At 43.4% G+C, this 21,926-nt stretch overlaps 2 protein-coding genes across 2 annotated transcripts; both read right to left on the bottom strand.

Annotated features, from left to right (window-relative positions):
• Nucleotides 1–10,690: 10,690 nt before the first annotated feature.
• Nucleotides 10,691–14,421, bottom strand: LOC123148398 (putative receptor-like protein kinase At4g00960). Its single transcript, XM_044567798.1, has 8 exons — nt 14,204–14,421; nt 13,062–13,253; nt 12,726–12,984; nt 12,369–12,597; nt 12,136–12,286; nt 11,839–12,024; nt 11,472–11,554; nt 10,691–11,354 (listed from the first exon to the last, which is right to left on the bottom strand). Exons 2-8 carry the CDS (start codon nt 13,188–13,190, stop codon nt 11,126–11,128), a joined length of 1,266 nt encoding a protein of 421 aa, XP_044423733.1. The 5' UTR covers nt 13,191–13,253; nt 14,204–14,421; the 3' UTR covers nt 10,691–11,125.
• A 441-nt stretch (nt 14,422–14,862) lies between these two features.
• Nucleotides 14,863–19,736, bottom strand: LOC123148389 (putative receptor-like protein kinase At4g00960). The gene is made up of 9 exons (XM_044567787.1): nt 19,510–19,736; nt 18,260–18,444; nt 17,949–18,180; nt 17,625–17,853; nt 17,397–17,547; nt 17,097–17,282; nt 16,902–16,984; nt 15,967–16,793; nt 14,863–15,705 (listed from the first exon to the last, which is right to left on the bottom strand). The coding sequence occupies exons 2-8, from the start codon at nt 18,386–18,388 to the stop codon at nt 16,361–16,363; spliced, it is 1,443 nt and encodes a 480-aa protein (XP_044423722.1). The 5' UTR covers nt 18,389–18,444; nt 19,510–19,736; the 3' UTR covers nt 14,863–15,705; nt 15,967–16,360.
• Nucleotides 19,737–21,926: the final 2,190 nt, after the last annotated feature.

Here is a 21,926-nt window from a genome sequence, read left to right as displayed (position 1 = left end):
CAACATGGTGGCTTCGCTTAATAAAACAATGTCGTACTCACTTGAGTGCTTGTGACCTTGATGCTATGAGAGGGAAACTCTACATTCTTTTCGAGTTCCGGCGGTACATGAGGTGGCACCAGAGGCCATGCATCCTCAGCCTCACCCGTGTCTCATCGATAGTTCTCACATGTGGAATCAAGAAAAATCAGGTTCAGATGTCAATCACATATCTCCCGTGAGGATTGGTTAGGAACCGTATCACCTGGTACACGAGTTTCATGAGGCAATATTATGATAATTTTAATTGATGTAGATTGAAATGGGTGCAAATTTGCATTTGTAATTTGGAATCAGACACCAACCTCACCCTAGATTCGGGTTAGTTGATTAATTACCCCTACCACGTAGACAAACCAACGATCCAAAACGCTAAAAACACACTCAAGGGGTGATCTGTTCAGTTTTGGTTAGTTCAGCGGATTAAGATCCCGGTTTGCAGTCTGAGGGGGTGATGTGCTCCAAATGTGATAGTTCACGGGGTATTTACATTTCTTTCAATGTTTAACTTATTTATACTGAACTCTTTTACATAATCATAACTCATCTCATTATTGTGTGTGTGTGCCATTCTTAATGATACATTCTTCCATGTATTATTTTAAATTTTGTTTATCAAATATATCTAACAATATTAACCACATGTATAATTTAAATATTTCTCACTACAAATACATTTTTGTGTGCTAGATTTCATTATATTTTGCCATATTTTATTTAAATTATGTGCTTATAATTATTATCGTATAGTGGATTTAACCAAAATCTAAGCAAGCAAAAATAGTACATTATTTTCTAAAGTAGTTCTATATTCTTAGTGTGAGTTTTCCGTTACAGTAGAGTACGGTAATCCTACTTGCATAACTATATTTTTTTCTCTATTTTTTGAATTTTTAACATTTTTGTGGCTAAATTTTTGTAGAAGATTATAAAATATGGACAAGATAACACAATTCAACAATAGCAAGCTAAGACTAGTGTATGTAGTGTATCTGATTTATTTATGCGTTCCCTTGTAGATAGTATTCCTAAATACCCAAGATTTGGTATAGTGTTTTGAAGTGTATAATTAGGGTGGGGGAGGGGGTGATCTTGGTAGAAGTTTGTAGAGTACAAAACTATCAAGATCAGGTGCAACTCAGTAGGGATTATTGAATGTATGAGATGTCTACAATATATATTTTGTGTGATTAAAATGTGTACTTGATCGAGCTTAAAACCAATCACACACATGCTATATGACTTTACTTTTATTTTTATGCACACTTGGAAGTACTAGAGTAATCACGCATCTTATTGATAACAAACAACGTTACATGAAGAAACAAATATATGAGATAGGGAGGATAGTTGTCCTCAAAACATTGTAGGTAGGACACCAAAAAATAGAAATTTACATAACAACCCCATGGATCCTCCCAATGCCACGAGGTTTGGATTTGTTTTCTTCTTTTACCCAAAGAAATCAGGACTTCACCAATCCGATTTTTTTTCTTCTGAAAATAGACAGACTTTTCAAAGATACTTTGAAATTCAAACAAACAAGAAAAATTGCACCATCTGAAATTCAAACTACCACTAAACTAGAAAACATTTATTTGAACCACTCGATTTCTAACATTTTTTTATATAGTTAGCTTTTAACTGAGTAACTTGTTGACTGTAATGGACTAAAGTGATGTTATGCCAGGATCACCGGTAATTTCCAAAACCATGGCCACCACCCAACTTTAACGTTGTTGATTCTCATGCCTGAAGAGAAGCCGAACACCCATCATTGGTACTATACATAGAATCAACATCTAGAGAGGCTTTCGTCGTACAAATAATGTCGACCAGTGTCACCGCATGACAAGACAGACTAATTATCAACATTCTACCTATAAGTTACCCATACTCAAGCCTCAAAAGAACTGGCACTTACTTTACTTGCTACATGCAACACTCCAACAACTCAATTATCACCGCCACTGATAAATTATACCTAGCAAGTATTTGTTGCAAGTGTGATTGAGAGTGAAGCATGAGCGGCTAAAGGCTTATCAATATTCTGTCACTCTTATTGTGTTGAATACAAATTAGCGTAAATACTCCCAGTGAAGACAACTTCAATGCCTTATACTTGTGTGTGTGTGTGTGAATCTTCCATATACACGCCATAAAGATGGAAACGCCACTATATTGGTCAAAACCAAGTACAAATTCTACTTCCAAAATATCCCCGACATCGACCAACCGCGGTTGTCAATCATACCATGTGGTGTTGAAGCATCATTTGCATTGAATCTCCTTGCTTTGAGGCTACTCCAAATTGAGTGCTCGAAATTTCACATTGTTGTTGAAGTATGTTGGGAATTAGAGTTTTACGGTCTATGTGATATAGAAATTTTCAAATAATTTATTATTATTCTCTCCTTTTTGCAGGATCTGCTATTTTCTCTCTTATGTCATGTTAGACCCTATAAGTATATATTTATCTGTTTTCGTACTTTTTATGACACAAAAAATGTGACAAAATTAATTTAATGGACATAATTAATGTGAAGCATCGTAAAATGTAATACAGATAAAAACAAGTACTAAATCAAATTTTGATATACATATTTGTTTACGAATAGTTATGCATGGAACTAAGTAAAATGAGATAGGTATGATATTCAATGTCTTTCTTTTTGTTTGCGGAAGGTATCATATTCAATGTCAGTTATATAGTCGTGTGTTTTTTTTTTTTGCGATCAATGTAGTTGTCTAGTTGACAAATTGCCAAAGCCGTGAATTAAGTTGTGAACCACATATGGATGATTGTTACTTTCATATTTTTATTAACATAAAGAGATGTATGGCTTGGTTGGTTTCTTATAAACTTTTAACTTGTCATGTCATGTGTGCATCAGTTTGTTAATCAATAATAATAAAGATACACACCTCAAAAGAAGATACGTGCTGAGAGCTAACAAACGAATCGTCCAAACTAGAAAGCTAAGGTTGGTTCTTTTGCTCTATGGCAATTGCCAACCTCCATTTTGCTCATAACTCGCCACTCCTCCTACTAGACTCTTTGATTCTTTGAGGGTTGAGAGATCTAGACTCGAACTACAACTTGATTAAACCGATGCATTCTCCCCACTCGATTTCGTCATCAACACTTGTTACTCTTGGAGCTTGGGCTCCTAAGCGGTAGAGGTTTAGCCATAATCTTCCTTGCTTGTGGTGTGCTTTGGAGAAGTTTGTAAATATGTGGTGGTCGCCTTCATGACAAACCCCGAGCGATTGAGGTGACTTGAAAGGGGGTAATACGGTGAGCTACTTGGTAGCACCCCAGAGCCTTGGATCGGCACCACTCCAACAGAGATTAGCACTCTCACAAGTATGAACTTCGGGATAAATTTCGCGTCCTCGACTCATCTATGGTTAATCCTTTCCCGCACTTTATTTTTTGTGGCTTGGTAGTTTGTTAAGGAGCTCTAGCTTTAATTATTTGCTTGCTTGCCATGTAGGATGTTCACTTTGTTGCATATGTAGTGAATTTTATTTATCGGTTTTACCAGTAAAATTCGCAACTAAGTTGAAATTTGTTAGTTTTCTATTCACCTCCCACTCTACTCGACATATTGATCCTTTCACCAGCACAATATCGTTGTTGATGCTTGCAGCAAATAGTAGCACGTGGTGCTCCGGCCTGTAGCAGCGTCAGCATCGCGATGGTTACAACGGGTTGCTTTCATTTGGATTGGAGAAAAGTGAAAGGAAAGAGGTAGACTAGCCAGTCTCGATCTAGATAAAAAGGAAGGAAATGAAAGGGGATCGGGGGATTTCTTCTAGAATGACCAAGAGGCTGGCAGGCCCGAGGGGCACGTGGCGACATGTCGAGGTGGTTGACGCGAACAAGCCATCGGCTGCCCGAGGGAAATCGCTTCCCAAAAAACAATTCTATGGAAAAATAGATGAGAGAGATAATTATCGGTTGAGAAGTCTTAAGATGCTTGTGTATCCTCTTTGCGTCCATTGGCTCGTGGCATCACTGCCAACACTCACACACGATAATTTTTCGCAACACAGTGTCTCTCCGCTCGCAGCGGTGGCAGTAGGGGATTGCAGCATCCAGTCTTGCTTGGAGCAGTGCGTAACCTTGGTTGTAGCAACGCGACGAGCTTGCAGCAACCAGCCCTACTCGCACCAGAGCGTGACCTTGGTCGTAACGTCGCATCTCTCGCTCACATCGGCGACTCAGGCTTGGAGGATTGGTTGTGCGGAGAAGCTCGCAACATCGATGAGGGTCTTTGCAACGACAATAAGAACAAAGGCCACTGGCTTGCAGCATCACATGTCTGAATCGCAACTTCGAGCGGCCGACTTGCAACATTGAGCGGCTTTGCTACACGACTGTCTATATTTACAAATAACAAAAGCGGTGTGGTGGGCGGCCTTGCAACATCGAGCGTCTGACTTGCAACAATGGTGTTGACTTTGGTAGCAGCAAAAATCATATAATAATATATGTAACGCCTCAAACATTTCACCGTAACAAGAAAAAAAGAATATAATTTCAACAAAAAATTAAAAAAAAATTGCGACAGCAAATATTTTTTTCAAAAATGAAAAACAGTGATTGCAACAACAACAACAAAAGATTCACAACTTGAAAACAAGTCGTGAATCAACTTTTTTTAACACAGTATAAACGCAGACGCTCGTACACGAACACATACACTCATCCCTATGAATGCACGAACACACATCCTACCCCTATGAGCAACTCCAAGAGAATGAGCTGGCACATCATCTTGAGATTGACGAAATCACCGCAGACGCCTTCGTGGTCAAGGAGAACGTCTCCTTCCACTGAAGGTACATCACCGGAAGGACTAGAATAAATCCAGGAAAATGTGAGCACCAGTGTCAAGTCTTAAGACTTGAACCTTGGCAGGTTGTAGATATCACTATCCTCCTAACCATCCACCCATACTTGCCAGCCTAGCTTGCATCGACTTGACCTTCTTTTTTTCTTGCGGTATGCATCGCCTTGACCTTGACGCATAAATGAGAGATGGGATAATAAGAGAAAGAGAAATATGGGTATGGCGCGGTGAGAGAAATGAGTGGACGATAGAACTTTCCCCAATTTATCGAGGCGTTAGATCACGCCTAATCGGACAGTTGGGCATTTTTGAATTGTTTTTCATTATTTATTGCTAAATCATCATAAACCAAGCATGAAAAAATTACTGTTTCTTGGGCATGGCAGCCAAGCCCAGTGTACATCCGCGCCATGGACTGGTAGCCTCTGATGTCGCCCGAGCGCAGGAGATTACCCGCGCTTACACCACCAATCAATATCATGTACTCACTCTGTATACTAATACAAAAGCTTTTAAATCACTATTTTAATGATCTAAACATTCTTATATTAGTTTTCGGAGAGAGTATATATGTGTAACCAACAAAATCAATATCATTACTCACAAAAAAAAACTAAATCAATATCATGGCATGCTTGTTACGTAGTACTTTAAGCAGTTTATATAATGACTCACTAGAACTGACTTTGGAGAGTCGACATGCTGCACGCTTTAAACATCAAGATTTGTGCACGGCCGCCATTCTTTCAAATTGTCACTTGTCGCTTCCATTTTATACGTAATCGGATCCACGATGAAGGACAAAATTCTTCACGTCATGGGCGTCGTGTTAAATGCAGCCACCAAGACAAGACATTCAATCGATTTTAAAGTTTCTTACCGTTTGTGAATGGATATCTGATACCCTTATTATTCTTACAAATATTGATGAGTTTCGTCAGAGTAACAACAGTCTAGTGCTTCCTAAATTCCGAATACCAGCAGGTGTTATGTTAAAAGTGAGCAAAATATTCTGAAAACTAGTTTCTGCGGCTCGGTGTAGAGGCAACTCAAAGTTCCCATTGAGGCGCTAAATCCTTGAAGGTAACAAAAATTTCATGCATCACAGATTGATTGTGCACAGTGACAACGTAAACTCCATTTTGTACATATCCGTATCAGGATATTTGATATACTTATCTTTTTTCGATAAAGGGCGATTTTATTATCTCAAATGTAGCATCAAGCGGATACAAAGCATTATGAGTAACATCCAGCCTCTACATAATAAGGATGCACACGGCCCAATATGAAGGTCTGATAAAAAACTTACGAAATAAATCGACAAATCGGCAACAGTAGAGCCCTATAGACCGACACTATATGCCTATGTCGATGGAGGTGGTGGATCGATCCGAAGGTTATGTTGCCACCCATGTTGGAAAAAAATCTCCATAGCCACCTGCTCCAATCGCATACGCACCGCCTTGAACAGCGGTTGGTCCTCCGGTCGTTGTAACATAGACCAAATACGTAAAAATTGCGTACACCGGAAAATAACATGTGGAGGAGAAGCATTTTTTTTCATTAAAAACAAAATCATTTCTACATAGCCAAAGGGACCAAATTAAGGCATACGCTCCCACCCTTATTAGTGTTTTGAACCTATTTGAAATACCGTCCAACCAATGACCAAAAATATTGGCAACAGTTGTGGGCGGATACAAATTTGACGCTATTTGGATGACTGACATGTAGAACATGCAAACTTGTATTGGAAAAGGAGGTGTTTGATTGTCTCATCATGAGTACAAAAACGACACTTCTTACTTCCTTGTCAGTTGCGTCCGTGCGAGATTGTCTTTGGTTAATACAACTCCCCTACGAAGATACCACATGAAATTTTTCACTTTTAGTGGAATCTTGGATATACTTATCACTCTAGATTATTGAGGGGCTTCATTAGAGTAAAAGCCTACTTGTGGTTTCTAAATTCCAGATCTTTTGCACATGTGCTTATGAGATCAACACTGTAACGATCACATTCTATTCCCTCTATCAATATAATGATATGCAAATCTTTTGCGTATTTAATAAAAAAAACAAATTTCTACCACCTTAGGCAATTCAAAGAGTTAAATTATTTGAATCCTTGAAGATAAAACTAATTCCGACGGGCTGGGGGGGGGGGGGGGGGGGGGGGTGAGAAATACAGTACATGTGAAGAAGGAAGGAGACAGGCTTTGGTTGGCTCCTGAGCTGAACTCGACTGAACCTGAAACTTGACTGCACGCACGGTGCAGCAGACAAGAGCAGCAAAATATTCAGACTCTGCTCCTGCTCATCTTGCCTCCTTCATCTGCTTTTCTCTCGTAATTTCTCTTCTCAATACAGCCATCCGTACAAGCTCAGCGGCGTAAGAATTATTTTACTCTTAGATTTATTTGAATCAATTTGGTCAACAGCCCGAAGCTACCCACCACGAGCCCTCTGCCGCAAGCAGTGGAAATGACAGCGGAGCACAAAATGTGGTCGTCGGTCAATTTCTGCAACAACAAAATTATTGCCGCCATCTGTGCAGGGTAGAGGGAGCAAACAAGACTAAGATCATGAGCTGAAGCAGCAAGACTAAACTCAAGACAGCATTAACAGGCACCCAATGCACACCCCTATAATTCGCGCTTGTAATTCGCGCAAATGCACATGGAGGCGGGAATGAAGCGAAGAGGATTCAGATGAACAGGCACCGAATGCATCTAGAAAACAGAGGAGGCGCCATGGCAGAAGCAGAGTGGCAGCGGCGCCGGTCAGGCAGGCTGCTAGTAGTTGTCAGTCAGTGTTGCAATTATTTGTAGCTCTAGTCAGTGTCAGCGAGTTTTGCGTATGCTACAGATGGGACGATTGTACTCGAGCGTGACATATTTCTCCACTGTCAAAAATGCTAAACATACCAGACTATTACTTTTGTCTATTTATAAGACGGGATTGTTACGGCCCTTTCCTCTAATTCCCTCCACCCTCTGAATTTCAGTCGGATGGGACTCGTGTGTCCCACTTAATCCAATCATTTTTCTTTTTTGGCAGGAAATCCAATCAAAATTTGTCGGGTCAATATCAGCCCGCATACCTTAAGTAACCTTCTGTGGATGTAGCATTGCCCGTTCATTGTAGAGGAGAAAAATATAGTACTCACTCCGTTCATTGTGTAGTGTCAAAAAACGTCTTACATTATGAGACGGAGTGAGTAGCTTGTAAACCCAATTTTGTGGCATCTGGTATTAGATCATGCTGGGAATCAGCCCAAATTAGGGCCTCTTCAATTCAAAGGGTTCAAATGAACACAACAATACAATATAGTACATATATATTTACTAATTGAAGCACCAATAAAGCCTCCACGTTAAACTCAAGAAACACATAAATTTAACTTTCAAATCCTAAATCTACGGTCCAGATGAAATAAGTGGTGTTTAGAGTCCTAGAGTTATACTAGTCTCCAACGTGAGGAATTGTAAACATAACTTCTCTAGCCAAAAAAGTGATGTTTAAAGTCTCACGGCTTCAGAGATATGCGTCCTCTTCCCCCTCCTGCAAGCCCTCTAGCTAGAAGAGCATTTCTCTCCCTAAATAGTTTTGGTGTTGATAACCACGTAATTTGTGGACTAACCATGTGTTTAAACTCCCTGTGATAACAACGTAATTTTTAGAATTTTTAGTGTGACTGCAAAGCGTGTGTGCTTTTTGTTGCTGCCGGGATCGAGTCGATTGACAATTTCTCAAACTTTTCTTCTTCCTCTGCATTTTAATCTTGCACCACCTGATCAGGCACGTCATCCAACATCCCAATCATATTCTGACGGCATCCCTTTCCTCATATGTATCTTCTGAATTTGATTCATCTTCCTCTTCACCCGTTAGTTACATGTGTGTTGTCATCATATCTCTGATCGTCAACATGATAAGTATCAACGTCATCGTCACTGCTGGCCGCATCCTCACTGTGCGATGTCCAACGTGTATAACCATCAGTAAAACCCCTCTTCACCAAATGATATTGCATTTCTTCTTTCGATCCAACCATTCCTGTGTTGTCACATTTACGACATGGACAACACATCGTTCGTCAGCCATTAACCTCCATGTGTTGGAGGGCAACTTGAAGAAACCCTTCCAACTTCTCGATGAAATCATCGGTTGCATTGTTCTCATACCATTTCCATAGGTACAACGGTGCCTACTTGCATTGACCAAAAATAGAAGGGCGGCATAACCAACCTCAGATATGTATGAAATTTGTGTTTCCGAGATAACACGTTGATCAAATTACCAGGTAAGGTGGATCAGGAGGCTTTCGAACTAGCAGTACACAGAACCAATGAGTCGCAGCTATCAAGACACATGCAGCTCACCACCTCAGTAGCTGGCCAAAATGATGCGCGAAGGAATACAACAACCTGTTGTTTGTACAAACGGACCATATATAGAGTTGAATCATCACTGACAGGCCAACAAAAGGCAAGTCAGATATAAGACTGGACAGTCCAGCATTTTGGCAGGAGACTCATGATGGATGGACAACAAAAGTGGAGGTCAGTGAAGGTACAAACACCACTTACTGGCCATGTTGTCCAACCGGTCAGTGAAACGAAGCCGGTCACTAATGACATAACGTGGCTGACGCCTGGACTCACCACGGACAGCCGCCAAAGAGAGCCCTCTGTGGTAACAATGTAGTCATGGCTTAAACAAATCACTGACGCGTCCACCCTGGTCCGTCTGTGATAACCCTCATCATTGACGTGTGGCCAGAGGTCGGTTAGTGATGAGGGGCCAGTAATGTTCGAATATGTAGTATTGTATGATCACAGTCAGTGCCTAGTCTTTGAGCATGATCCCAACTTGTTTGGGCTACGATTTTTAGACTGCAGGTCGGTTGCCTCGATGCACACTCTGTGTTTTCTTGGACTCCGACCGTTATCCAACCTCTTGAGTCTTGATCTCTCTCAACTCCCTCAATCCCACCGCCTCTCCTCCTCCTCCTCTACTTCCCAATAACCAAGCGCTACCAACGTCGTCATTATGTCACCGGACAATTAATGTGGAACTCCGACATGGTGATTCTGAGCTTCATCCTGCCTTACGGTCGCTACGTATTGACGCTCAACAGTGGCATGCCTGTGTTGCACAACAAGTTTCGTGATAAAGTCCTCATGACAACCATCAAAGGTGACCAGCCTCCGGTCTCGCCGGACGACTTGGCCACTAACTCAGAGTCGTGACTCGAGTCAAACTCTGGATGCCGTACAAAATGCCTACTCTGGATGGTGACCCACCACTGGGCCAGGGTGGTGGCAACGGGAGCCCTTGCTCTGCTCGTGAGGGAAGGATGATTATGAAAAAGGTAGGACGGGTGAAGGTGTTGGGGGGCGATTAAAGGGATAGAAGAGATTTTTTCTGAGGTGAGACCAAGGCATTATTTTCTGTGTAGTGGCATTTTGCATGTAATAACGCTTCATTGAAGACCTATTTTCATAAAAGGAGGGTTTCCCCTAAAGGGAGGCTCGGGAAGCTAATCTTCTGTAGCTTATCAACATTTTCCACAAAGGATATTGTTATTAACTCAAAATGTAGCATCAAGCGGATACAAAACATGATGAGCAACATCCGGTCGACAAAGGGCGCCTTTATTAACTCAAAACGTAGCATCAAACGGATTCAAAATAAGATGAGCAACATCCGGTCTCTACAGAGTTAAGATGCACACAACCAATCTAGCTTACGAACATGAGAGGGAAAGAGCTTAGAAATTATGCTTCTCGGTAAATTTTGAGTGATTTTTTATTTGTGCTTAATTTCACCCGTAATCCCACAAAGAAGCTGATAAGAAGTGACGCAAAGAGTGAACTACTCTTTGAAAGTCTCCCGTAAACAGAAAATCGAAACTTGGCGCAAGCGAAGAATCGCAAGCAAATGCTTTTGCCACCCGTCAGCCCCCAGCCCTCTAATAATGTTCTAAAAAATGGTGGTCATTGTGCACGCTTCTTAATTTCGGCCCTTCCCTTTCTTTCTGTCGCAGGAGTTCTTCCTTGAAGGCTGTTTTATCCGACTTGGCAGTTTCCGAGACGTGCGAGGCAAGCGCAGCAAATAGGAATCCTTTCTCGGATTTCGCAGTTTCGGGGACGTCCCAGGCAAAGGCACCAGATAGGAATCTTTCCTCGGACCTTGCAGTTCCGGAGACGTGGAACGCATCATAAAATCGATGTTATCCACCGCATCACAAAGGTTCTCCAGTTCCCTTGAAGGTGCTCATCTTTCTTCAAGTTCGCTCCCAGGTTGTATTCACTAGAGAGCTCGCACAGCTTGTGGAGCAGGGAGACCACCATGGCACCAATTGCAACGACTGGGTCTGCTGTGTAATACTTTTTCGATAAAGGGTGCTTTTTCATGACAGTAGAAATGGAATCCGTTCTCGCGTATCTGATAAGATGCAATAAAAATGATGTGTATGGCCCGATATATATGGTTAAGGGAAAGAGGAAGAACAAGTCTGATGTATAACGGCATGATTATCATCTGAGAAACAAAAATCAGTACCTGGTATTCTCTTCCGTACTATTTTTTTCTTGTACTTGAATCACCGGTTGTTTTTCTACAGTGTGCTCCTGTTCGTCTGAGTTCTTGAATAAAGAAAGGCACGGCAAAAAAGGGGAAATCATGTTGCTGGTAAAAAAAAGATATCATCCATACGTACCAGGGAGCACAGTCAGCAGTTTGATATATAATGGCAAATTTTAGCATGGTCCCTTCTTACCTCTCCTTTTCACATGAGAGGTAAAAGTACATAATAGGTCTGAGCCATTGATTTGATTAAATAGTGGTCTGATTTACTCTTACCTTCTTACCTCTCATGTGAAAAGAGGGGGTAAGAGGGAGCATGTTAAAATTACTCGATATATAATACCTTGGCTATAGCTAAACTTTCGGCATTATCGATCTTATCCACTTCATTGACAATATCCGCTATGGTAGGCCTTTTCTCTGGGTCGAACTCCACACACCTAAACGCTATTTCAATGCATGTTATAACTTGCTCTGATATATGCGATGACATTGTTTCCTGCATCCGCTTTCTCCAGTTTCCATGTACCTGCAAAGGTGGAATACAGTGGCCAAATGTTCCATGGAAAGTAGTAAGAGGCAATAGGATTATCTTTTCGGAAAGGGGACTATTGTGCACGATAAAAAATATCTTCCTTACATGCTCAAGAAATTCATGAGGAGACATATCTTCACATTTGGAATAGCCCTCAAATCCTGCCACTATCCGAATGATTATAACACCAAAGCTGAATACATCAAACTTTGGTGTGATTGCATGTCTATCGATGAATTCTGGTGGCATGTATCCCCTACATGACATATATTTAACGCAATTATTCTTGCAATTTATTTCAAAAATAAGTTCACCATTAATATGAGATATCAACTTACATTGTTCCCATAAATTTGGTTGTGATATGCGTTTTTTCTGTTTGGAAAAGTCTTGACAAACCAAAATCTCCAATTTTCGGGACCAGGTTCTCGTCTAGCAATATATTCTCAGGTTTCAAGTCAAGATGGTAAATAGAATCTTTGCATCCATTATGAAGATAATTTATTCCCTTGCTAATTCCCTTAATAATTTTGAAGCGTGTGTTCCAATCGAGTCCGCAGGATTCATCTGTATAGGCAAACATGCAGCGTACATATTACCAAGACGTAAGTCTAGGAATGTAAGAAGTGCATCATTTTAGGGATTATTCTTCTCTAATGTAAAACAATAGTATGGGCTAAGTAGAGCAGTCATACCAGAAATATGCTTATCAAGGCTTCCACCCTGCAAATATTCAAAGCAGAGAATCCTTTCTTGTACACGGGCAAAAATATATTCACCATTGTACTTGAAGCGTTCATGTCCTAGACCATAGCAGTAGCCCACTAATCGGATGATATTTGGATGCTGGGCCCTCATAAGGTTATTAAATTCGTTCATAAATTGCTTGTCGTCAAGCCCAGGCATGTAGTGAAGCTTTTTGAGAGCAACCTCTTCTCCATCGTGCAGTAATCCCTGTTAAAAAAATTATATGGCTTCTGGAAACGTCTGGTAGTACAATTATAACATATGCAAGCAATAATAACAATTACCTTATAGACTACTCCATACCCACCACGACCAATGACATGCTCCTCAGAAAAGTTATCTGTAATTTGTTTCAATAACTCGAGTGTAAACTCCCTTGTCGTTGCACTTGTATGTTGTATCTTGTTCGCCATGATATCCTATCTATATCTCCTGCTGGGATTGACTAGGTCGAACATTTCATCTTTCTAATAACACCGAAAACATTTCACATAGTTAAGAGAGCGCGTACATAACTTGTATGTGAAATAGACATGTTGCATAGTGCATACAATTTGAAGCATCATACGCTTAAGCTGATTGACAAGCAAAAGAAAGCTAAAGGTTTGTGAAAAGGGTGCGTGTATACCACGCGACATATGTGGTAAGCAATCCGAACAATCCAAAAGAAAAGGATCATGGTGTGTATACAATTACGTATGTCATTTAAAGGTATCAAAATAAAAAAAAAGATAGTACAACAAAGGACATCTCCTGGACATTCCCCTGGTGTTCTTCCTTCCTAGTCTCGAAAGGCTGTCAGCTATGCTAGCTCACTATGGACAATCCTCGGGCCCCTACTACCTTTGGGACTTTGCGATTCACGATGTCAGAAGAAACACAATATTTTCTTCTGGCACTCATCTTGCACAAACACTAGGACTATTCATGTGTTATCTGTGGGGATAGAGCTCTAGAAACAGGGGATCACATGTTGGAGCTATATCTCCCCCGGCCAGGGTGCCAGCTCTGCATCGGATCAGCCCCTATAGCAGCTTCTGACTGCTATAAGTTGTCTTTTTCCCAACGAAATCATCATTTTATAGATGCCTTGGCTATTTGGATTGATCCACCCGCAAAAAAAAAAAGAAATAATTTGATTATCTTCGAAGACATGCAACCTAAGTGTTTATGGATGGAGGGCCAAATTTAAGGAGCAGATGAACTTGGTCTGCCTTAGATTCCTCAAAACGAAATATTCAGGCATCCAACCATGGACATACAGTCTTAGGTGACTTTGTTCCCATGATGAACCTCTAACATGGTCATAGCCTAGATTAGCTGTAGTCTGGTATTTTTTTTTGGGGGGGGGGGGGGGGGGGGGGGGGAACAGCAGCGAAAATCAACGGAAGCAGGTTCCGGCTTATTGGGAAGGCGAAAATCAAACCTGGAGATCGCCGGAAGAACTGCTGAACTCCTGGTCGAGCGGGGATCTGGTAAACCTGAGAAATGGCACTGAGAACGTATATGGAACGGATCTGGCCGGAGTGAGATAGACGACGCGGCTCCCTGTTTGAAGGGAAGGGAAAGGGTCTGGCCGGATAGCGAGATAGACGACGCGGTTCGCTGGTTGACGGGAAGGGATCTGGTCGGAGGGCGAGACATCGAACGACGAAGGGGATACATGGATGCAAAAAGAAATTTTTTGCATGAATAAGCCGCCAACCATCGTCCATGTAGCAGTGCCCAACGCTGATTGATCGCCTTTAGATGCTACTCACGAATTTGATTCTGACTGGTTAAGTAGTTTGTTCCCGCGGAATTACCTTATGTACGATGTTCTTCCGCATGATTTACGTAGGACAAGAGAGGGCTTGGTTTCTTTCGCTATGGCCCGCAATGGCATATTAGGCTGACGTACCAAACATGTGTATGTAATTTTGAGAGAAGAACCGTGATATACGTGCGACAATTCACATACGAATTCTGTCCGACGGAGCAGATCAAACCGTATGTCAATTGGACTCGAAGTCGGCGAGCGAGGGCTGGATGTTGCACCGTATCAAATCTGACAAGCCATAGTATTTTTTGGGGAGGAGGGGGGAGGGGGCGAATGGCAGGTGCTCTGCCTTTGCATTATAGTACTCCCTCCATCCCAAAATTCTTGTCTTAGATTCGTCTACAAGAATTTTGGGACGGAGGGAGTACTAGATAAAGAATGTACAAGAGGGTTGCCATAAGGCAGAGTTTAAGGTACAAAAGGGATAACCTCAGTCTGGTTCAGGAGGGGGTCTACACAAGGCTACACGTAAATGATTCAAGTCTAACGCAATTAAGGAGACAATCTCGTCAGCAGTCGAAGAGATGTGCTTGAAGACCCGCCGGTTACGTTCATTCCAAATATTCCACGCAAAATACATGACTTGTTGGGCGTTCTGCTTGGGGCCATTGCTGTGGCGAGCCCACCAATCCTGAGCAGTGAGGAAGTGCATGTTGTTGAAGCTTGCAGCAGCATTTTGACTGGGTTGCAGGGTGCAGTGCAGCTTGAAACAAACTTCAGAAGTGAAGGGGAAGTGGCAAAATAAGCGAGCCGCAGTTGCAGTCTGATCACAGAGAGAACATCTGTCGGCAGTGTCACAGCGTCTGGCTCGCGGCCGATAGGTAGGGGGAAGCGTATTCTACGCGCGCCAACAGCCAAGTGAAGAATTTCACTTTTCCTTCAGACTTGATATGCCATTTGTCCAGGGCAGGACGGTTGATGGAGCCCAAGAATTGAAGGTCGTATGCCGAGGATGCAGAGTAATGATTTGATGATGAGGTCTTCCAGCAGATTGCATCAGGTTCATCGGTGAGGTTGACTTGCTGAATATGTTGCCAGAGGGAAAAGAAGCAGTGAAGGTCTGTAGTTGTTGTCAGCCGCTGCGGCCCTCTCATCCAGTTGCCATTGGCTAGCGCAGCTGCAACCGACGCATTCTTCCTCCGCGCGAGCTTGTATAGGTTGTGTGCAATGTTCTTGGGGGCTGAACCATTTAGCCAGGAGGAGGACCAAAATTTGGTTGATCTTTTATTGCCAAGAGTGATCGAAGTTGCAACGTTGAACAGGGCAACGTCAGTAGCAGAGCATGGTATTTGGGAGCTGATCCAAGGTCGCGATGGACTGGTCCAAGAGTTCCAGAGCCAGCGAAGCCGGAGGGACCGGATGAAGAGCTCCAGGTTCTTGATGCCCAGGCCCCCAAATCTTGTCGGGGTAACACACTTGTTTCCAATTCACTGCACAATGGCTTCCAGCAGCTTCGTCCTCGCCACGCCAAAGGAACCCTCTCCGGAGCTTGTCAATGCATTTGATCAGCCACTCGGAAGGGGCAAACATTGTAAGGTAGTAGGTGGTGATGGAGGTGAGCACTGCATTGATCAGAGTTATGCGCCCAGTCTTGGTGAGCGTGTGCCACCTCCCCTGGCGAACGTTCGCCAGTTAGGAGGGGTCCTAAACTCCTAACCAAATCCATCTCAAAAGCTCCCTAAAACAACCATCTCAAAAGCTCTGACTTGTACTACTGTCAAGTAGTAATTGCTACCGCCTTCTGTCAGCCCTAGCCCTAAGTCGTCATCGCGCCCGCTTCTTTCGGCCATTCCCTTTCTTTTTCGCGCCGGAGGTCTTCCTTGGAAGTTGTTGTTTCTGACTTCGAAGGTTCGGAGATGTGTCAAGCTCAGAGGCCCAGAAGCGCGCCAGAAAGGAATCAACGGTATTGTCCACCTGATATGAGAGGTCATTTACTTCCTCGGTCCAGAGCTTAACCACAGAATCCAGCTGCTGGTCCTGTGGCACCTCGGCCACCTTGTGCAGGGCAGCTTGCATGCCCACCAGCTCGTTGTAGACGTACTCTACGTCTTTCCTGCAGTCCGCATGCAGGTAATGGTACTCGTCGCTGAGGAACTCGAGCAGCTTGGGGAGCAAGGAGCCCATGGGGCCAGCTGGGAAATCGACCAACTCAGCGTGATTCTCCACGAGAGTGGAAATGCGATTTGTTCTCGCGTATCTGGTAAGATGCATGGAAATGTAGTTATGGCCGGGTATATATGGGTAAGAATAAGTCCAGTCCCATGTACAACGGCATGATTGTCATGTGAGAAACGAAAATCAGTACCTGCTACCGTCTTCTGCACTCTCTTTTTTCTGTTCTTGAATCTCAGGTAGTTTTTCCAGAGTGTGCTCATTTTCTTCTGTGTTCTTCAATAAGGAAAGGCACAACAAAAGGGAAGTCATGTTGAAGGTAATAAAAAAAATCATCCATAGATACAAGGGAGCACAGTCAGCAGTGTAACATGTATAAATATAATACCTTGCCTGTAGCTGAACTTTCGGCATTATCAATCTTATTCAGTTCATCAATAATATCCGCTATGGTAGGCCTTTTCTCTCGGTCAAACTCCACACACCTTAATGCTATTTTGATGCATGTAATAACTTGCTCTGATGTATGTGATGACATTGTTTCCTGCATCCGTTTTCCCCAGTTTTCATGCACCTGCAAAGGTGGAACACAGCGGCAAAAGGTGGCATGGACAGTTAGACACGACACGACTATCATAATCTTTGCGGAAAATGGGTTACTGTTCATTATGTAAAATATCTTCCTTACATGCTCAAGAAATTCTTGCAGAGACATATGTTCACATTTGGAATAGCCATCATATCCCGCTACTATCTGAAGGATTATAACACCCAAACTGAATACATCAAACTTCGGTGTTATTGCTCGTCTATCGATGTATTCTGGTGGCATGTATCCACTGCATGATATATATCGACCACAATTATTTATGTATTTTCTTATTAATTGATTATTTAACATGAGGTATGAACTTACACTGTTCCCATAATTTTGCTTGTGATATGGGTTTTTTCTGACTGAAAAAGTCTTGACAAACCAAAATCTCCAATTTTTGGGAACATGTTCTTGTCCAGCAATATATTCTCAGGCTTCAAGTCAAGATGGTAAATAGAATCTTTGCATCCATTATGAAGGTAATTTAGGCCCTCACTAACTCCCTTAATAATCCTGAAGCGTGTGTGCCAATTGAGTCCGCAGGATTCATCTGTAGAAATATGCAGTGTATTGCCAAGATGTAAATTTACGGATTATTTTCTACATGCAAAACAATAGTATGGGCTAAGTAGAGCACAATAATACCAGAAATATGCTTGTCAAGGCCTCCACCCTGCAGGTATTTGAAGCAGAGAAATCTTTCTTCTACTGGGGCAAAAATATATTCACCATTGTACTTGAAGCGTTCATGTCCTAGATAATAGCAGTAGCCCACTAACTGTACAATATTAAACTCATTTGTAAACTGTGTGTCGTCAAGCCCGGGCATGTAGTGAAGCTTTTTGACAGCAATCTCTTCCCCATCATCCAGTAATCCCTGTTCAAAAAAAGTACCATGGGTTCTTGCAGCGTCTGGTAGTACAATTACAACATATGCAAGCAATAATAACAATTACCTTGTAGACTACTCCATACCCACCACGTCCAATGACATGGTCCTCAGAAAAGTTATCTGTAATTTGTTTCAACAACTCGAGTGTAAACTCCCTTGTCGTCGCACTTGTATGTTCTAAATTGTTCGCCATGTTTGTAATCTATATCTCCTGCTAGGATGGTTGAACGTTGTATCTTCCAAATAACACTGAAAATATTTCACATGGTTAAGAGAGAGCATACATGAATAACCTGTATGGAAAACAGACATGCTTCATATAATTTGAAGCATAACATGGCTATAGATTTGTGAAAAGGATGTGTGTCTGTAGTTACGTATAAAGGTGTGAAAATATCGAAGGGCCCGAGGCTGAACTTTTATTACTCCCTCCGTAAAGAAATATAAGAGCGTTCTCTTATATTTCTTTACAGAGGGAGTACTTATTAGTAGGAAGGGGAATACAAGAGTGTTTATAATCAAGCAATGCTTGGACTGAAAAGAAACAGAGCAAAAGCTCTGATAAGAGAATACAGCACAGGTAACACCACAGCACTACAAATACCCCGCAGGAGCTTCACGGCTGAGTCGCAATGATGCAGCGAGCCGCACGCCAGGCCTGGACGTTCTCTGTAATGAGGTCCAGGACGTGCTCGGTACCAGCAGCAGTTTGATCAAAGATCCTGCGTTCTGCTCCTTCCAAATTCTCCAGTGAATTAGGATGGTAACCGTGTCAATCAGTTTGGAAAGGCATGTTCGAGCTGTATCTCCCCAGACCAGAGTGCCAGCTCTGCCTCGGATCAGCCCCTATAGCAGTTTCTAACTGCTTCTAACTGCTATAAGTAGTCTTTTTTCATGGAAATCATCATTTTAGATGTCTGGGCTGTTTGAATCGTCAGACATCATTCAATTATCCTCAAAGGAATTCAACCAAGTGTTTGTGGATGGAGGGCCAAATTTAAGGAGCAGATGAACTTGGTCTGCCTTAGATTCCTCAAAAAGAAATATCCAGGCATCCAACCGTGGATAGACAATCTTAGGTGGCTTTATTCTCGTGTACTTCTAGCATAGCCTAGATTACCTGTAGACTGGTAATACTCCCTCGGTAAAGAAATATAAGAGCATTTAGATCACTATTTTAGAGAAAAAGAAGTTGATGAAAGGAAAATCAGGATAGGTAACGCGCGAACTTCATGCTGTAGCACAGGGCAGAGAAAATCAACGGAAGCAACTAACCTGCCGGCTTTCTGGGGAGGGAGAGGGGGGGAGGGGTACCTGGACTCAGCCGAAGAACTGCTCGCCGGAGAACGTACACGGAACGGATTTCGCCGGACAGCGAGATGGATGACGCGGCTCGCTGGCTGACGGGAAGGGGATCTGACCGGGGAGCGAGATTTTTTTTTAAACGACGCGGCTCGCTGGCTGACGGGAAGGGGTCTGGCCGGAGAGCGACGCGGCTTGCTGGTTGACGGAAAGGACATGTTCGGAGTTGGAAAGGACGCGGCACGCTGGCCGAGAGCGAGATTTCCCTAACCTACCCCACTATCTCTGACTCCAAGATAAATAGAAACCCGTAAAAATAATAAATCATAAATGATAAGTGCCACACAATTTAGGCCCGTGACACTCCGGCCCCGACGTTTTCATCGCAATTTCAACCGGGTAAGGATGGCAAATTTCAACGACACACTATAAGTTTCTGTCAAAAATAAACTGAAACATGAAGTTGACATGCTTTTCAACTAAATTTGTCATTCTCGAGTAACTAAATTTGCCATAAAACCGTTCGGAGTTGTCATGTGCTCGTATGTGACGTGTACCATTTATAAGGGTCCAAAAAGTTCAACTGCCTTCCTTCATCACCAGTAAATACACAAAACTATCGGCTCAAACCGCCAGCAACCGTCTAAACCGTGCTGTCCGGACGTGTTTCGCCCATCCAACATGGTCCGGCATCGATCCGCCAACTGATTTGGATCTATTTTTTTCCTGAAAACCGAAAACAAAGTGGGAGGGCTTTGCGGTCGTCCGGGCCGCTGCCATGCCCGTTTCCGACAAGTCTGGCCCACCCAAAACCCTCTCCCTCGCCCGTGTGCATTCCCGCCCGACGCTAGGTGCCCGCATTCATGCCGTTGTAGAGCAGCCACTTCACATTGACGCTAGCCCAGAGCGGACGTGACCTCTCACTGGCGGCAGCATTGAAGCCTCGCCGGCTAAGGGCGCCGCCCGCGGCGTGTCCCCGGTGTCCGCACCTGACGCTTGCTCAATGTTGAAGATACTTTTATCGGACGGGACATGACAGATATCTACCACACCTATTCAATGCCCGTTCGTCCTTCTGCCACCATTAAATAGGCTCGCCAGCTGAGGAACCAACTCCACCGCTCGCGCATTGACGCACCCGGACACTTGGCCTCACCGGAAACCGCTATTTAAGGGCGGCCACACAGACATCCGCCATGATCGCGGCCAGGAACGCGTTGTGGGAGAGCCTATCGATGGAGCAGAATCACGAGGTGGCTGCCTTTGTGGCATCCATGCAGAAACGCCATTCCGAGCGGATCGAGGTCGGCATTCCGGCCAGCTCGCCTGAGGTGTTCGACGACGACCCAACGATGCAGATGTGTTCTGACGACGACTCCACGATGGAGCTCGCGCCTGTGCATGTTGGCTTCATCATGGAGCAGGCGCAGATGCACTTCACTCCTGCCATGGAAGAGGAGCAGCCTGCCAGCGCCTATGTCGGTGTTTCGATAGGCGCAGGAGGAGCAACGATATAACATGTTCCTCCTCGAGCAGCATGGGCTAGCGGAGGGCCAAATCTATGTAGAGAGGAGGTCGTGGCTACGACGAGCGCACGAGCGAGGAGGCCGTGGCTGCAATGGCCGCGGCGAACCCCAACTTCGTCGTGGAGTAGCGGGCGCTCTACGAGGCTTCACGTGCTCAAGCCGATGCTTGCAATGCAGACGTGGCGCAGCTGGACACGTAGGTGGTCCCGCTAGTGCAGGCGATCGATGACGAGAACGCCGTCAGCTGTGCATCCTACGCGCTGCCACCGAACTTTAGGGGTTGCATGTGGTAGGAGGACAGTGATGACCCGTCCACGTCCACCGGCGACGGACAAGTCGCAGACTCCGACGATGATGAGTAGGGCATGCGAGGCAGCGGGGGCTCCAGTACCAAATGGGTTGGTCCATCTCCCATTTTCTACTCTTCCTAGCTGGCTATCGCACCTTCTCTTCACAGGTTTTGCCAACCGCTGCTCATGGAGATGGCAGATGAAGCATGTGATCGTCGATGTGTAATACAAAGGAAGTGAACGATAGCCGATGACGTAGGCTAGGTTTAGGTCTGCCCGCAATTTTTTTAATGAAAAATATCCAAAATGTAATGAATGTGCTCTTGTTTAGATGGAAATTATCTGGTTTGCATGTAATTCGTCCGGTTGAAATCCAGTTTAAAATGTATGCGGCTACGGTTGGATAACTGCCTCCCACATTAGTGTCTCCGGACTGGTCCCCCCGATCCGTGGCAGGATGCAATGTCCGGTTTGCGGATCAGCGTTGGAGAGATGCCCTTAGTTAACATTCCTAAAACTACTTTTTAGGGGTTATTTAGTTTGTGACTAAGGTTGACTTAAGTTGCCACACCTAGGAGCATCTACAACCACATATAACTAATATGGGTTGCCA

This window comes from Triticum aestivum, chromosome 1B, assembly GCF_018294505.1.
Source record: "Triticum aestivum cultivar Chinese Spring chromosome 1B, IWGSC CS RefSeq v2.1, whole genome shotgun sequence".
Taxonomy (NCBI): domain Eukaryota; kingdom Viridiplantae; phylum Streptophyta; class Magnoliopsida; order Poales; family Poaceae; genus Triticum; species Triticum aestivum.
This window is presented reverse-complemented; position numbering and strand designations above follow the sequence as displayed.

Bases quoted from the DNA above. Each gene is read 5' to 3' on its own strand.
- LOC123148398 (XM_044567798.1), bottom strand. From the start codon at position 13,190: ATGGCGAACAAGATACAACATACAAGTGCAACGACAAGGGAGTTTACA. The intron at 12,985-13,061 runs GTAATTGTTATT...TTTTTTTAACAG, and splicing joins GGTATGGAGTAGTCTATAAG to GGATTACTGCACGATGGAGA. The intron at 11,355-11,471 runs GTACTGATTTTT...GCATCTTATCAG, and splicing joins AGTACGGAAGAGAATACCAG to ATACGCGAGAACGGATTCCA.
- LOC123148389 (XM_044567787.1), bottom strand. From the start codon at position 18,388: ATGGCGAACAATTTAGAACATACAAGTGCGACGACAAGGGAGTTTACA. The intron at 17,548-17,624 runs GTAAGTTCATAC...TATATCATGCAG, and splicing joins AGCAAAATTATGGGAACAGT to TGGATACATGCCACCAGAAT. The intron at 16,985-17,096 runs GTATTATATTTA...TCCTTATTGAAG, and splicing joins AAAGTTCAGCTACAGGCAAG to AACACAGAAGAAAATGAGCA.